At 42.3% G+C, this 18276-nt stretch overlaps 1 protein-coding gene across 1 annotated transcript in view; it reads left to right on the top strand.

The window, feature by feature from the left end:
• Positions 1 to 18276, top strand: part of LOC106609192 (conserved oligomeric Golgi complex subunit 5) — a 103115-nt gene that overhangs the window by 40905 nt on the left and 43934 nt on the right. Inside the window, exon 7 of the mRNA XM_014207707.3 lies at positions 14671 to 14801. Coding sequence (XP_014063182.1) covers positions 14671 to 14801 — 131 coding nt within the window. The remainder of the gene's footprint in view (positions 1 to 14670; positions 14802 to 18276) is intronic.

Genomic DNA, 18276 nt, shown 5'->3' with positions numbered 1-18276 from the left:
ACGGCCAGGTGGACTGGGGACAGCAAGGAGTCATCAAGCCAGGTAGTCCTGAGGCATGGTCCTAGGGCTCAGGTCCTCCGAGAGCGAGAAAGAAAGAGAGAATTAGAGAGAGCATACTTAAATTCACACAGGACACCGGATAAGGCAGGAGAAATACTCCAGATATAACAGACTAACCCTAACCCCCCGACACATAAACTACTGCAGCATAAATACTGGAGGCTGAGACACTGTGGCCCCATCCGATGATCCCCCCCGGACAGGGCCAAACAGGTAGGATATAACCCCACCCGCTTTGCCAAAGAACAGCCCCCACACCACTAGAGGGATATCTTCAACCACCAATTTACCATCCTGAGACAAGGCCGAGTATAGCCCACAAAGATCTCCGCCACGGCACAACCCAAGGTGGGGCGCCAACCCAGACAGGAAGACCACATCAGTGACAACCCACTCAAGTGACGCACCCCTCCTAGGGACGGCATGGAAGAACACCAGTAAGCCAGTGACTCAGCCCCTGTAATAGGGTTAGAGGCAGAGAATCCCAGTGGAGAGAGGGGAACCGGCCAGGCAGAAACAGCAAGGGCGGTTTGTTGCTCCAGAGCCTTTCCGTTCACCTTCACACTCCTGGGCCAGACTACACTCAATCATAGGACCTACTGAACAGATGAGTCTTCAGTAAAGACTTAAAGGTTGAGAGGTCTCTCACATGGGTAGGCAGACCATTCCATAAAAATGGAGCTCTATAGGAGAAAGCCCTGCCTCCAGCTGTTTGCTTAGAAATTCTAGGGACAATTAGGAGGCCTGCGTCTTGTGACCGTAGCGTACGTGTAGGTATGTACGGCAGGACCAAATCGGAAAGATAAGTAGGAGCAAGCCCATGTAATGCTTTGTAGGTTAGCAGTAAAACCTTGAAATCAGCCCTTGCCTTAACAGGAAGCCAGTGTAGGGAGGCTAGCACTGGAGTAATATGATCAAATAATGAAACATGTTCAATTTGGTTTAAATAATGCAAAAACAAAGTGTTGGAGAAGAAAGTAAAAGTGCAATATGTGCCATGTAAAAAAGCTAACGTTTAGGTTCCTTGCTAACATGAGTCTTCAATATTCCCAGGTAAGAAGTTTTAGGTTATAGTTATTTTAGGACTATTTCTCTCTATACCATTTGTATTTCATATACCTTTGACTATTAGATGTTCTAATAGGTACTATAGTATTACCAGCCTAATCTCGGGAGTTGATAGGCTTGAAGTCAAACAGAAGAGCTGCTGGCAAACGCAGTAAAGTGCTGTTTGAATGAATGCTTACGAGCTTGCTGCTGCCTACCACCGCTCAGTCAGACTGCTCTATCAAATCATAGACTTAATTATAATATAATAACACACAGAAATACAAGCCTTAGGTCATTAATATGGTAAAATTTTTAAACTATAATTTCGAAAACAAAACGTTTATTCTTTCAGTGAAATACGGAACCGTTCCGTATTTTATCTAACGGGTGGCATCCATAAGTCTAAATATTGCTGTTACATTGCACAACCTTCAATGTTAAGTCATACTTACGTAACATTCTGGCAAATTAGTTCGCAGCGAGCCAGGCGGCCCAAACTGTTGCATATACCCTGACTCTGCATGCAATTAACGCAAAAGAAGTGAAACAATTTCCCTAGTTTAATATTGCCTGCTAACATGAATTTCTTTTAACTAAATATAGAGGTTTAAAAAATATATACTTCTGTGTATAGGCATTGATGTTTATGGTTAGGTACATTCGTGCAGCGATTGTGCTTTTGTTAAATCATCCCCCATTTGGCAAAGTTGGCTGTCTTTGTTAGGAAGAAATAGTCTTCACAAAGTTTGCAACGAGCCAGGTGGCCCAAACTGCTGCAAATACCCTGACTCTGTTGCACAGAACGCAAGAGAAGTGACACAATTTCCCTAGTTAAAAGAAATTCATGTTAGCAGGCAATATTAACTAAATATGCAGGTTTAAAAATATTGACTTGTGTATTGATTTTAAGAAAGGCGTTGATGTTTATGGTTAGGTACACATTGGTGCAACGACAGTGCTTTTTTAGGCTGTGAAGTAGGCTGCAAAGTAGGCTGTGATTCAATGATAAAGTAACAGGCACCGCATCGATTATATGCAACGCAGGACAATCTAGATAAACTAGTAATATCATCAACCATGTGTAGTTAACTAGTGACTATGTTAAGATTGATTGATTGTTTTTTATAAGATGCGTTTAATGCTAGCTAGCACCTTACCTTGGCTCCTTGCTGCACTCGCATAACAGGTAGTCAGCCTACCACGCAGTCTCCTCGTGGAGTGAAATGTAATCGGCCATGATTGGTGTCCAAAAATGCAGATTACCGATTGTTAGGAAAACTTGAAATCGGCCCTAATTAATCGGCCATTCCGATTAATTGGTCGACCTCTACTCTCTTTCCCTATTCTCCCTTTCTCTCTTTACTTCTCCTTCCTCTGATGGGTCTCGTGTAACAGGTCCCTCATTTCATCCTTTCGTTAGCTTTGTGCAGTGTTTAATTCAGTGTAGTATTGTCTCTCTAGTGCAGGGGTAGGCAGGTAGATTCAGCCTGGGGGGCCGGAACATAATTATAATCATGTATTATAATGTACACTGCAATTCTAATGTTCATTGCAAATTGACATAACTAAGCCCAAGAAATTTAAATTTGTATTTCAAAATGACAATTTCATTCTTTGATTACATTGAGGCACGATCACGTCTCTTTCTTTATTTCTGGGAATACTTGCAAACAGATTTCCTAAATAGTATTATTTATTTTAGCTGAATTCCTAATGATTTTGCAGTATTGTTATCACTCGCTGGCCAGTTTTGGTAGGCCTGTAGCCCACTACTCTAGTGTGTCTGTAGCCTCAGTGGCACTACATTTACATTTACATTTAAGTCATTTAGCAGACGCTCTTATCCAGAGCGACTTACAAAATGGTGCATTCACCTTATGATATCCAGTGGAACAACCACTTTACAATAGTGCATCTAAATATTTTAAGGGGGGGGGGGGGGGTTAGAAGGATTACTTTATCCTATCCTAGGTATTCCTTAAAGAGGTGGGGTTTCAGGTGTCTCCGGAAGGTGGTGATTGACTCGACCTGCGCCGCTTCCTGTGTGAGGCAGGGTCGTACTCTGCGAATGTTGTAGAGCATGAACCTACAGGATCGGGTCACCGCCTTGATGTTAGTGGAGAACGACAGGGTGTTGTCCAGGATCACGCCAAGGTTCTTAGCACTCTGGGAGGAGGACACAAGGGAGTTGTCAACCGTGATGGCGAGATCATGGAACGGGCAGTCCTTCCCCGGGAGGAAGAGCAGCTCCGTCTTGCCGAGGTTCAGCTTGAGCTGGTGATCCGTCATCCACACTGATATGTCTGACAGACATGCAGAGATGCGATTCGCCGCCTGGTTATCAGAAGGGGGAAAGGAGAAGATTAATTGTGTGTCGTCTGCATAGCAATGATAGGAGAGACCATGTGAGGATATGACAGAGCCAAGTGACTTGGTGTATAGCGAGAATAGGAGAGGGCCTAGAACAGAGCCCTGGGGGACACCAGTGGTGAGAGCGCATGGTGCGGAGACAGATTCTCGCCACGCCACCTGGTAGGAGCGACCTGTCAGGTAGGACGCAATCCAAGCGTGGGCCGCGCCGGAGATGCCCAACTCGGAGAGGGTGGAGAGGAGCACTAGCTCCACAGATAGACATGACACCCATCAAGATGCAGCTTTCAAGCCTGTGTTCAGTAATGGCTATTTTCTCCACATAAGCTCTGGAACACTGTCATTAGGATTCACATTCCACAGATTGGCTAGGTTTCAGAACTGAAATTGGGATGTCAATGTCAGGCAGAGGATAATGATGTCATATTTTGCCAGGAAATGGCAAAATGAAAGAGGAGCTGTCTGTCTCTCTCAACTCCGAGGCATCAGAGCACATATGGTTCTTCGGAGGGTGTTTTCCGCTGGTTTTCCGCTGGTGCTGGTGTCACTACATCTCGGAATTGTGCCAAAGGTCGATTTTTAAATTCAAAATTCTCTCTGTCGCTCTCTTTCTCCCCCCTCCTCTCTCTCTCTCTCTCTCTCACACACACACACACACACACACACACACACACACACACACACACACACACACACACTCCCTTTTTGTGTCTTTCTCCCTCTCTTTGTCGCCATGCCAGTCTGTGTGTTTGCACTCTCTTGAAGACCGGGCTCGGCAACTGTGCCGATGGTAAAGGTAGGTGAACCCTAGGGGATTTTGGCCAATCATCAGGTATTATACACCTGTCTGATAGGACACACATAATTGCCCCCAATCCATTAGTCACACTAGCCTGGTTGTCAGATTTGCTTGTTTTATCTTACTCTTTTGTTGATTTTAATGCCAAATGACACTTTGAATGACAAAGGAGTTCGCTAATTTATGAAGAATATCAGGCAACATGACCAGGTTAGATTAGATGCAGCCTGTAGGGAATATATAGTGCATTCACAAAGTATTCAGACCCCTTGACTTTTTCCACATTTTGTCACGTTACAGCCTTATTCTAAAATGTATGAAATAAAAAAACTGAGCGATCGGGGCAGAAGAGCCTTGGTCAGGGAGGTGACCAAGAACCCGATGGTCACTCTGACAGAGCTCCAGAGTTCCTCTGTGGAGATGGGAGAACCCTTTATGGTAGAGTGGCCAGAGGCCTTTATGGTAGAGTGGCCAGAGGGAAGCCACAAGGCACATGACCGAGTTTGCCAAAAGGCTTCCTAAAGGACTCTCAGACCATGAGAAACAAGATTCTCCGGTATGATGAAACCAAGATTAAACTATTTGGCCTGAATGCCAAGTGTCACATCTAGGGCTGTGGTGGTCATGAAATTTAGTCAGCCGGTAATTGTCAAGCAAATAACTGTCATGGTAATTGACTGTTAATTAGCATAAACACATTTAGCATCTCCTGTCTTCCAAGTCTAATACAGACTTTTTAAAATGTAGATGTTACTAAAGGTCTGCATCAGTGGCTTGGAGGCTATGCGTGGAAGACAGGAGATGCTAAATGTGTTTATGCTAATTAACAGTCAATTACCATGACAGTTATTTGCTTGACAATCACCGGCTGACTAAATTTCATGACAACCACAACTCTAGTATAGCTTACACCATCACAATAAATCCATTATTTATTTTAGACAGGTCTAAGGAAACATTATTTGAAGAAAATGTAGTGTATTTCAGAAGAACAGAATAACATACTCTGAGTTGTCATTATGTTAAGCCCTGATATGGCTGTGGGCTACACCAATTCATTTTGCAGACAAGATTTGCTTAACTTTTTCATGGCATTATTTTATAGTATGAAGAATATAATTGAACATAGCTGAATAAAATAGGAAGGATATTTTCTCCCAGCGATTTGAGGGAGTGCGCACATGCGGCTATTCTGTGTTGAGCGGTTAACAAAGAAATAGGTATTCCTATATGCTTAATTTAGAGTTATTAATGTAACTTTAGTTCTAAAAAAGTTGGATATATGTTTTGATTTTTAATACATTGTAAGGCTGCATGATGAGACTCTAATGATGATTTGAAAAAAGTTGCATGAAAGGCATGAGCTCTGCTTTGTTTTTTTGCACAGGCTGTACACACTGCATTAGTTTCTCATTCACAATTTGACAAGCACTTGATAATGCTTCCAATTTCCCTGCGGCGTCTCTTTGTGTGGCCGTAATGCCCCCTGAAAAAACATGCCTTTTGTGGCCAGTGGCCGTTGTGCCCTTGGGCTGAATATTATCATTATTATTCTACTCTCCCGGCTGCATGCTCCAAAGCACCACTGTCATGATGTTGGCCTGTTGGGGGAGGTTTATGACCCCCATAAATACCTTTCCTCTTTTCTCTCTCTCTACTTTATAGAGTTGACTCTTGTAAAGCCTTTGTAACATAGAGCCTGGTAACATCGAAAGGTGGGAAACGGAACCATATTTCGGTAATCCAACCAGTTGAAAATATGCGTTGGTACTTAATGAAAATGATCTCAGATCAGTTGTTGTCTGAGACATTACTACTAATGACAGGATGACAAACTGTATCTTGGAAAGTCGACACATTGTAGTTATCAGATTCACATGGAATTGTTGTGCAATTTTACGTGTTTAAATATGAAACTATTTGTGAAAAGATGAAATGTAATTTTAGCTTCTTAAATGAGAGAACGGTTTGTCATAGAGGAACTCCGCTCACTCAGAGGCCCCGCCCAAGTGAACAGACATTGGTTGTAAACTATGAAACACGCCCTTCTTTCACCACTATATAAACCCGTTGACGAAAATGCAACTTTCTGTTCCAAGGACGTGCGGACTTGCGGTCCGATTACCTACATAACTAAGCCAACCTCAGCGTGAGCTCTGGTTGAACGACAGGAACCTAACGAAATTTGCATCAAATCTCAACGTGAAGGTGATGACCTACACGCCGGAAGGATGAATTTCGACTATACCAGCCAGAATATAGCATGAGCATAAAAGTATGGCAACTTGGTATGAACTTTTAACTTTTATTCACTAAATAAGTGATACCCTCTCCGCCCGTTAAACGTGGGCTAGGAAAGGACGGACGGAGTATCCATTCTACCATGCTCCAGTTCACCACTAGACATTCTTCAGAGGACCAGAGATCCATGCTGGACCACCCCGCCTTCTTTCTACGACCATTCTACCGAAGCGCAACTCAGAGTAAATATTTATTGCATTTTCTTTTTTCAAATGGGCAGCTATTTAGAATGCATAAGATACTGTATTTACGATAGCATAGCTGACTACGGCCCGATAGAGACACAAAATCTTTTTGTTCCTCAGTCTTCCTGCTCTTTCATTCAAAACCCAACCCCCTTTCTTTGTGTAACCAGCTGTTTATTCGGAAGATAACAGCTCTATAAACATTATTTTGTGGTTCCCCGACTTTCTTGTTAATTACATTTACCTGATTAGCTTAATCAGGTAATATTACTTACAGAGAAATGATTTTATAGAATAGCATGTCATATCACTTAATCCGGCATAGCCAAAGACATGACACCTCTCACTCAAATGGCTCTCCGTCACGTGATCTGGTCTTTCTTACAGGCTACAAGTGAAGACGGACACATCGGGGATGCAACTGCGCGCGCCTTATCCAATTCCGAGGTGCATATTGGAAGAACTGTCCACATTTTACTTTTCATCAGCCAACAAGATGTGTTGGCCTAACGAACAGCAAAAGCACTAGCCTATGTCAATCTACTATCCCCCATAGTATAAAAGTCGACCTATTATATTCTGTGCGAGAAGGAAATATTCCAAACATAGTCTGGGACAGTTGTGGGATGGGATAGATCCCAAATTAATACAACCACTAGCAATATGAGCTCATGGGCTCTCAGGAAGTGTTTGATTAGATTTCTGATCACATTTGCATTGATGTCAGAGTGATTAGAGGGACAATAGAGTGTTGAGTACCAGGCACTTAGCAAGTTTTGTAGGTTACTAATGACCATCATTAGTAACCTACAAAAATTAGAAGTGGTGAACTGTACAATGCAAACACACACACGCTAGAGCTGCACGATATGCACAAAAAATGTCATTGCAAATTGTTTTTGGCCAAATATTGCGTTTGCGATATAGATCAAAACACTTGGACAACTGTTGGAATCATAAAAAATAAAATGATTTACACTACCGTTCAAAAGTTTGGGGTCATTTAGAAATGTTTTTTTGTTTTTTTTAAAGAAAAGCACTTTTTTTTTCTTCATTAAAATAAAATAAAATTGATCAGAAATACAGTGTACACATTGTTAATGTTGTAAATGACTATTGTAGCTGGAAACGGCTGATTTTTAATGGAATATCTACATGGGCATACAGAGGCCCATTATAAGCAACCATCACTCCTGTGTTCCAATGGCACGTTGTGTTAGCTAATCCAAGTTTTTATCATTTTAAAAGGCTAAATGATCATTGGAACACAGGAGTGGCATTAACAATGTCTACACTGTATTTCTGATCAATTTGATGTTATTTTAATGGACAAAAAATGTGCTTTTCTTTAAAAAACAAGGACATTTCTAAGTGACCCCAAACTTTTGAACGGTAGTGTATATTAAGAAACAAAGTGAAAAGCAGCATCGTTCCTGTTTGGTACAATCTGTTGACTGCATTTGTCCTAACAGAGCAGCATGTAAACTGACAAACGGAGTAAACTATAAAAGCGGACGTTACATGAGTGTTCTGAGTGACGTTTCAAAATATAACATGCATCATGGATCTCTTGCGGTTTTTATGTGAATTCTATTAATTGTGCAGCCCTAACACACACACACACACACACACGCGCGCACACACAAATAATTTTCAACTTCTCTGCTTGGAGGAGAGAATGCCCATAAATGTTTGATGCTGGTATTAATATTGCAATCCCATATCCAACCCTGTCTCCTGATGCCCCTACAGGTTGCTGTTTGCTTGGGTTTCTCTACCTTTTCCCCATTTCAACTTTTGTGTGTGTATGTGTGCAAAGAGCGAGAGGGAAGAGAGAGAGAGAGTGGGATGAAAGAGTAGCCGTGCCAGAGCCTGTCACTGCTGACGAGTCCACTGTGCACTCGCTGTGGGTCTAGATCAGTGTGTGTCTGCCCAGCTCCAGCCATATTGACTATCTGTGTTGAGGCTGTAGATCAGTGCACCATGGCAAGAGCTAATGGGGCAGAAACAGCCTGTCTGGGCTCATTGTGTAGTCTGCAACTGGAGGAGAAAGAGAGAACGAGCGAGGGATGAGGTGACTGAGCAGACAGTGACTGGAACCTGATCAAACTCCAGTAAATGACATAAGAATTCAGACAGTCAGGGATTTTTCTGCATAGAAAATGCTTGGGCGGGACCAAACGGTGAAACAATTATAATAATCAAAATCCTTTGTGTAAACTTCAACAACTAAAAGCAGATATAAAGTATGTAGAAAAGATAATGGACCTATCTTTTTTTAATAATATGATCATTGAGAACTAACAATCACCAAAATACAAGCTAGGCTAGACAGTCTGGAATAATTTAAAATGCCAAAAACAATGAATTCAGCAGTATTGATTTTGTTATTATGTTTGAGAAAAATAACACATTAGCCATGGCAAAATGCATAGAATTGTAGGATTTTTTTTTTAAATGGCAACATTTTCTCTCAGCTCCATTGCAGAATATATAGAATTGCAGAAAATGTGCTTTAAAACTGCAAGATTTTATCTCAGCGCCATGACAAAATGTGTAGAATTGCAGGAAATTTCCTCTGAAACTGCAAAAATGTCTCTCAGCTCCATGGAGAAATTTGTGGAATTGCAGGAAATTGGCTTAAAAACCACCCCATTACCACCACGCCACCTGCTACGCCTTCCTTTTTGACAGACACACACACAAATGCGTGCACACACACACACACACACACACACACACACACACACACACACCAGCGTTACTCCATTCTGAATCATTAAACCTCACTGATGTCACACCACTGATAACAACACGGATGACCTGGGCTCTCTGTGATGACCTCATTGACTGACCATCTTTGATGAACTCACCCAGTCTGCCCGTTTTAGTGATGACGGACAGGATAGCAGAGTGTTCTTAGATTATGTCACTATGTGTTAATCACAGTACCTCATGTCCCTTTCACCTCTTGAGTGTCTTTTCTCTCCTCCATTTCATCCCTCTCTTCTCCCCCTCACTCATAGCCCTATACTGAGAGAGATGATTTTAGTGTATTCTGTGTGCGGTCAGTGGTCAGTGGTCATCTGAGTTCAGGGGTCATCCTGTAGCAGGCTGGCTATGTCTCCGTATGTCTCCGTACGTGCATATATTTGGCCAAGGTGAACACCGTTGAAATCTCTTCACTGAAAGACCTATGAAACATAGTTGTGTGTTTCCCTCTTAATAAAACATGGGGATAGTGTGATAAACTGGCTGGTGTGATCTGATGATAATTCCAGAGCCATCATTGGTGTAAACCGTAAACACTCACTGTCCTTCGTGTTGTGTGGTAATCACACCCTCCATCCATCTAGTCTCTAGGGAGGAAGGTCAGCCCTGTCTCCCCCACACAGTGTTCTCTCCTGGGGTTGTATTTTGTTCACTAGGCCCCTCTGTGGACCATGGAGCTGGAGCTTGTCTCTTCCTGTTGTTCACTGTCCCACTGGGAGGGTGTGCAAGCCACCCCTCTCTCTCTCACACACACACACACACACACTCTTCCTGTTGCTGTGGAGGGAGCATGTGCTTATGTGTTGCTGTCTGAGAGGCGTTGGGAAGTCCTGGGAAAGGACTGAGTGCCAATAAACACTGGGGGTGACCTTCAAGCAGCGCGGAGGTCACACGCACACACATACTGTACACACACACACACACTCACACACAAACAAACACATGCTCTGCTTGGCAAATAAACATTTAAACATCTCTCTATCTTATCTGATTCCTCTTTGTCTATTTCACATCTCGGCTTTGGCAGCAAATTCACACTGAGGTTTATGCTAGCAGTTACACTCAAACAAGTGTGGAAACGGGTTCTATGTAGCCCCTGTGTCCCTGGTGTCCAGATATAATGACTGCAGAGCTATTTTAGCCCTCCACTCTGAAACTGGTTCTCAGAAACCTGGTTTAAAAAATAAACATTAGGAGAGAGGCTGACTCCTACTGTACCCAGTCCCTGTCTAGTCTCTCTCTGCCCATTCTCTCCTCTAATCCTCGTGTCCCCTTGTGTGTGGATTTTTGGCGTTCCCGGCCCAATGACTTACAAACACATTCTCTATCCTCTCGTCCATCTGACAGACAGACAATAGAAGGGAAATGCTCAGTGTATGGAACCAATGAGAACTCATGGTACAGTTGTTACAGTCTGTACAATCACAGGCAGAGACAACAATGATAATACGTCTCTAGTCCCTAAACAGTGCACCAGTTTTAACCCCGTCTCTGGGTTACATAAGGGAAAATTATTTTTATTCAATAGTGCTCCTGTCTGAGTGAGTATGTCATTGTCACAATAATGACTCTGACTGCGCCAGGGTTAGAGCTGTTCTCTTCAGCTTTATGCACGCACTTAAAACCGTGTGCTGTGATTGTCTATACCAGCCATCCAAACTAACATTTACTGCATGCTTTACCGCAACATTGACTCTCTAAATGGCTTTCAAACCTGTATTATTTTAGTAGTAGCCTATACGTTCACTGTCACACTATGGTGTCCTGCATGGTTGCATTTACTCTGGAAATGTGGACCGTTCAAATGTCATTTCACACAATATCTGCAGAATTCGCCGTCGTTGCGTTGGATGTTACTTGCAGGCTTTCTCCATTCCCTTTTGAAAGTGAAACAAGAGGATTCACCATTGCTCTTGCTGTATTGTGTTCTTGTGAAGACCTTTTAAGAGGTTCACATATTGATGGAGCCAGAGAGCTGAGGCATATATAGCAGAAGGGAATTTACAAAGCTTATTTGGAAGGCTATCCCAAGAAATTGTCCATCCCCCTCTCTCTCTCTCTCTCTCTCTCTCGCTTTCTCTCTTTCTCATCCCTCCTTTCTAATTTTAAAATGGAGGCTTGGCTCTCTGGACAATAACAATCGCTCTCTCTATTTGTCGCCTCCTCCTCCTTATCAGCTGTGAAGTGAATTACATGTTTTGTGAAATCATTTCAGCGTTCCTCTCCCGTCCTAGAGAGCTTCCAGTCGGCCATATTGAGTCATAGCTAATGTTTCTTATCAGAAGTCCCTTTCTCCCCTTGTACCTTGTAATGACTAAATTGTGTTTCCAAGGTCACAGTTGGAGTTGTTTTTAGTGTAATGCTGTGGTTTAGACGGGTCTGCTCAGTGCAGATAAATATGGCCGACGATGAGACAGGCTGATTTGATGTTGAATCAGTAGCCTCCACTTCCTCTGAGGTAACCGATTTCCAGTGCAATGGCACAACACAGACCGAGGGCCCAGTGTAGAGGCACCACAAGAAGCCAACAACATGCACATCATGGTGCAAGCAGTGCCATGCCACTGCCAAAGAGGACCTTGCTAGCCGTCACTACCTGGCCAGTGGCCAAGCTAGAAAGGATGGAAGTACAGCATTTTCTGACCAGCCTTTCTCAACAAATGAGAATTCTTAACCATACCCTTAGCCCCTCAGAAGGGTATGGTTATCTGAGGGGCTGCCTGGGCCGGCCCTAGCCTTTTGGGGGCCCTAGGCGATATTTGGTTGTAGGGTGGGGGGTTGGCGTACGAAAATGTTTTGCCCGTGAGGTTTCCCCCCCGCCCTTCCTTTCTGTGGCGGTCCACATGAGAGCCAGCTTCATCATAGCGCTTGATGGTTTTGCAACCGCACTTGAAGAAACTTTCAAAGTTCTTTACATTTTCCGGATTGACTGACCTTCATGTCTTAAAGTAATGATGGACTGTCATTTCTCTTTGCTTATTTGAGCTGTTGAGAGAATGCCAAGAGTGTGCAAAACTGTCATCAAGGCAAAGGGTAGCTACTTTGAAGAACCTCAAATACAAAATATATTTTGATTTGTTTAACACTTTTTTGGTTACTACATGATTCCATATGTGTTATTTCATAGTTTTGATGTCTTCACAATTATTCTACAATGTAGAAAATACGAAAAATAAGGAAAAACCCTTGAATGACTAGGTGTCCATACATACATGCATACATACATACATACATACATGCATACATGCATACATACATACATACATACATACATACATACATACATACTCTTTAAAAAATGTATTTTCTACTAGCCCCTAATTGGAGTAAACTAAAGGACAACAACACGTAGGCTTCTACTTCCAGATTATACATACTATATACATTTTACGGACACAGTATATTTTACAATAGTTATATTTTGTTTGTTTTTGGTCCTGTCCTTCTACTACCTTCAACCTTTCCCCTCTATTCCATCCAGTTTTATTTCATTTGCCATATATTTTTATTTGTGATGTTTCACAAAAGTTCTGAACCTATATACATTTTACGGACTCAGGATATTTTACATGAGTTATCTTGTTGTTATTGGTCCCACCCTTCAGCTCCATTCAACCCCATCTCATCTATCGCTTAACACCATCCATATTGGATTTCTATTTGCCATATATTTTTCAACTGTTCTGTGTGTGATGTTTCACAACAGTTCTGAACCTTTCTATTCTCATAGTTTCTACAGATTGTGAAATGCTTTGTTGTTGCTGAAAGTATTATTATATTACTGATCAATTTACTAAGATTTTTCAAATCACCCAGCAGTGTTATCAGTAGAGTTAGCTCCAGGTAAATGTTGCAATTCTTCAGTAATTCCTGGACCTGTGACCAAAAACAAGCTACATATGGACAGTACCAAAATAAATGACTCCGTTGGTAAGTTAGTCTACCCAGATAATTGAGTGACTGACATAACAGGAGCAAAATCGCTGATGCACAACTACATTTCGAAATTGCACCTTGTGTATTCTATTATTCTAATGCTCAACAGTAAATTGAAACCTTGACTTAGTCGTCCCCCCCCCCCCCCAAAAAAAATATACTAATATATACTTGTTTTTGTTGCGGGGGGGATCGACCGCCTATGTCGCTAATGCCCAGGGCCGTCCCTGGGGGCTGCCCCACACGCACTCCATGCCTGACGCGCGCACACACACACAGGGCCCAGCATACTAGGGATGTGAATTTTAGTTGTCTGTGAGTGGATTTTCTTTGGATTAGATATTCTGCTGTCCAAGCTCTTCTCCCTGGCCAGTCTGCTGACTGACTGCTCTCACTGGGGAGCACAGCGCTCAGCGCAGAGCAGGGAGTCTAGACAAACAGACATAAAAGCTATTTCAGATTTTTTATCTGGCTGCCTGCACTCTCCTTTGGATTGCACTGAAATGGTAGCTTAGCTTTCCCCACCTGTGTCGCTGGTTCACATTTCTTTTTGTGACAGAGTTTTTAAAGATACAACTGTATATTGTTTTTAACACAATAGGTTGTAGAAGGGACTGAAGATGTGTGTGTTTGTGTCAGCCATGGGAAGGTCTTAATGAATGTTAGCAAGGGGTTAAAGGGGTTAATTGGATCAACCCATCTGCATAGAACATCTGGCTGACACACACACACACACTAATATACACACGCATGTTTAAAAGTCAACATGTACTGCTACCTTTCCTATTGACTGCAGTTCCACCTGTTTTCTATGTCAACAGCTGTGTGCCTGTCACCTTTTCCCTTTGACCTTCACTCTCCAATACTGTAGGAGGCTGTATTGTGGGAGGCTGTATTGTGGGAGGCTGTATTGTGGGAGGCTGTATTGTGGGAGGCTGTATTGTGGGAGGCTGTATTGTGGGAGGCTGTAGTGGGAGGCTGGTTTTCTGTCGAAATGAAAATAAATCACACTGAATGCCAAATGTTATATTGTCAAATGTCGAAGGGTGTTTTTCTAGATCTCAGGCAAATGTCTGAAGGTGTACATATGCATGCGCGCACACACACACACACACACACACACACACACACACACACACACACACACACACACACACACACACACCCCCTCTAACACCCTCTTCTCCCTCTCTCCAGACTACCTGTCCCAGGGGGTGGATCTGTCTGGTATAGACGTGATAGAGAATGACTTGCTGCTGATCAGCAGAGCCAGACTGGAGGTGGAGAACCAAGCCAAGAGACTGCTGGAGCAGGGCATGGAGATACAGGTAGGACACACACACAGTCTACAAAGATAATGTGGATAACTTCGTTCCTAGTTATCACTCGTACACATTTCCTGAAAGGTGACTCACATATTTTTTTTTGCCGTTTGGCCAAAACGAGAATTCACTGTAGGCTCAAACAAGCAGGCCAAAGATGGGTGTCAGTTAGGTAATATATGACCCGGTGGGGCCCAGCTGGCGCTGAGTTCCAGCGCCGACGCCCACTGAGATGGCTTTGCCTACAGCACACCTCACTGTGAGGACCAGATGGTCATCACTGATCTGTCTCTACCTCTCTCTCTTCTCCCCTCTCTCTCTCTCTCTCTCTCTCTCAATCTCTCTTCCCTCTCTCTCTACCCCCACTCTCTCTCTACCCCTTCTCTCTCTCTACCTCTACCTCTACCTCTACCTCTCTCTGTATCTGTACTTCTCTCATTCCATTGGTCAGTGTACAGTTTCAGATTTAACATCTACTTTTAGATTCACTGAACGGATACTGGAGAGAATGCTTTTTAAATAGAGTCGAATCAATATTAACCTTCTATTGAAAATGTTTACTGGAAATGTTAGGAGTTCTCCAAGGTTAAGTGTATAATTTATCAGCCCATACCCCAGCGAGCAGGTTGGCCACAGTACTATTAATAAGAACTGATTTGCAGGAAACTCACATTATATTAGAGAGGAAGCCTTGAGTTGGAGGCCAGGGTCCACCCCCCTGTACGGCTATCGGGGAAACACGCCCTGCAGTCGGTCAAGGCTCTGAATGTAATACATCTCTGATACTGACCCTCACTGCACCGCTCGGCAGCTAAAATAACACTGTCCTCGCCTGGTCCGACCTCGATTGGCCTCAGCCCTGTATTTATATCATACCTGGAACACTGGCATAACGCAGTTTTTCTGCATTTATGCCAATAATAGTCAAGCCACCCTCAACGCTAACTCACTAGAGATTGTTTCATTATGTAGTGTACTATCTATAGCTATATACCATTTTTTTCTGCGATTTAGGTGCTATTTATAAACCTTTTTATGAAAATGACACATCAGATAGCCTAACAATGAAGAAAAAAGTAGTTGGCTTGAGGATAAATTCAGCCGGTATTGTTGAACCCAGCGGGTTTTGTCTGGCTAATACCCTACACAAATGTGCTGTAATATTGAAGGTAAATTAATTTAGGCCTAAATCAAGTGAAATCCAACTTGAGAGACTCCCCTGGTCTCCTGAAGTCCTCCTATTTTGTGTGTAAATGTTTTCACCGCGGCCTGTTGGTCCATACTATTACCGAGTTGCCAACTCAGACAGTCTTTCTTGAGACATTGTGCTTTATATGTCCATTGCGCTTCACACAATTTAAACTCATTTCTGATGCATGCCAAGATATACCAGCGATCAGGGACTGTTGATATTGCAACCACGCAACTCAAACACCGGTTCACCAGTATGAACGAAAATCGCTAACCACTTTGTTTTCTGTTCAAGCCCTCAAGAACTGTTGTCTGCTAAATATGATCATCTGTTTTCAGCTGCCAATTTATTGTCTGTCCAGTATCCAGACGACCTGTCCCCAGAGTTTCCTATACAGTTCATCTCTTTCCGTAACGTGTTGAGGCCGGCAATTAAGGAGAATGAGAGGCTAAATTAAAGATGTTACAGAACTGCTGTATTTGAAGCACTCCTCTCTTCTGCCCAGTTTCCCTGACGTTGCTACGGAAATCAAGCTGTTTTTACCATCCCTGTAACTGTCACTTCTGCAAAGAGATCGTTTTCTAAACTAAAACTCATAAAGAACTACATGAGCTTTTGAACACCTGAGGAAGCTCTACTCATTGCACTGGCACCACCGTAGCCTTGACCATGGCATTTGTTCCTTGTCCCCCTTATACTTTCTATCAGTAAAAAAATATATATATTAAGACCTGTGGCACTTTTTCAGTCACATTCCTGAAGCCCGAGAAACAAACACTTAGCTTCCTAGTACATATGGAAATTTAAAAAGGTTTATGAATTAACCTGTTGGGTCTAGGGGGCAGCATTTGCACGTCTGGATAAAAAAAATGTACCCGATTTAATCTGGTTACTAATCCTACCCAGTAACTAGAATATGCATATACTTATTATATATGGATAGAAAACACTCTAAAGTTTCCAAAACTGTTTGAATGGTGTCTGTGAGTATAACAGAACTCATTTGGCAGGCAAAACCCTGAGACATTTTCTGACAGGAAGTGGATACCTGATGTGTTGTATTGACTTTAAAGCTATCCCATTGAAAGACACAGGGGTTTAGGAATATTTTGGCACTTCCTATTGCTTCCACTAGATGTCACCAGCCTTTACAAAGTGTTTTGAGTCTTCTGGAGGGAGATCTGACCGAACAAGAGCCATGGAACGGTGATGTCCCATTAGACACCTGGCGCGCTACTTCATGTTGGGTACCCTCGTTCCAATACGTTATAAAAGGCTATGCATTCGTCCACCTTGAATATTATTCATGTTCTGGTTAAAAAAGGCCCTAATGATTTATGCTATACAACGTTTGACATGTTTGAACGAACGGAAATATATTTTTTCCCCTCGTTCATGACGAGAAGTCCGGCTGGCTTACATCATGTGCTAACGAGACGGAGATTTTTGGACATAAATGATGAGCTTTTTTGAACAAAACTACATTCGTTATGGACCTGTGATACCTGGAAGTGACATCTGATGAAGAGAATCAAAGGTAATGGATTATTTACATAGTATTTTCGATTTTAGATCTCCCCAACATGACGTCTAGTCTGTATCGCAACGCGTATTTTTCTGGGCACAGTGCTCAGATTATTGCAAAGTGTGATTTCCCAGTAAGGTTATTTTTAAATCTGGCAAGTTGATTGCGTTCAAAAGATGTAAATCTATAATTCTTTAAATGACAATATAATATTTTAACAATGTTTTCTAATTTTAATTATTTAATTTATGACGCTGACTTGACTGCCGGTTATTGGAGGGAAACGATTTCCTCAACATCAATGCCATAGTAAAACGCTGTTTTTGTATATAAATATGAACTTGATAGAACTAAAAATGCATGCATTGTCTAACATAATGTCCTAGGAGTGTCATCTGATGGAGATTGTAAAAGGTTAGTGTATCATTTTAGCTGGTTTTATGGTTTTGGTGACCCTGTCTTTGACTTGACAAAACATTACACACAACTCTTGTAAATGTACTGTCCTAACATACTCTAAATTTATGCTTTCGCCGTAAAACCTTTTTGAAATCGTAAAACGTGGTTAGATTAAGGAGATGTTTATCTTTCAAATGGTGTAACATAGTTGTATTTTTGAAAAATTTGAATTTTGACATTTATTTGGATTCAAATTTGCCGCTCTTGAAATGCACCTGCTGTTGATGGAGTGCACCACAGGTGGCACGCTAGCGTCCCACCTAGCCCCAAGAGGACTTTTTGGAGGGTTGCTCTCAATGATTTAT

The sequence above is a fragment of the Salmo salar genome, chromosome 07 (genome assembly GCF_965601325.2).
Source record: "Salmo salar chromosome 07, fSalSal1, whole genome shotgun sequence".
Classification (NCBI taxonomy): Eukaryota; Metazoa; Chordata; class Actinopteri; order Salmoniformes; family Salmonidae; genus Salmo; species Salmo salar.
The sequence above is the reverse complement of the archived record's forward strand: the minus strand, read 5'-3'. Positions and strand labels throughout refer to the sequence as shown.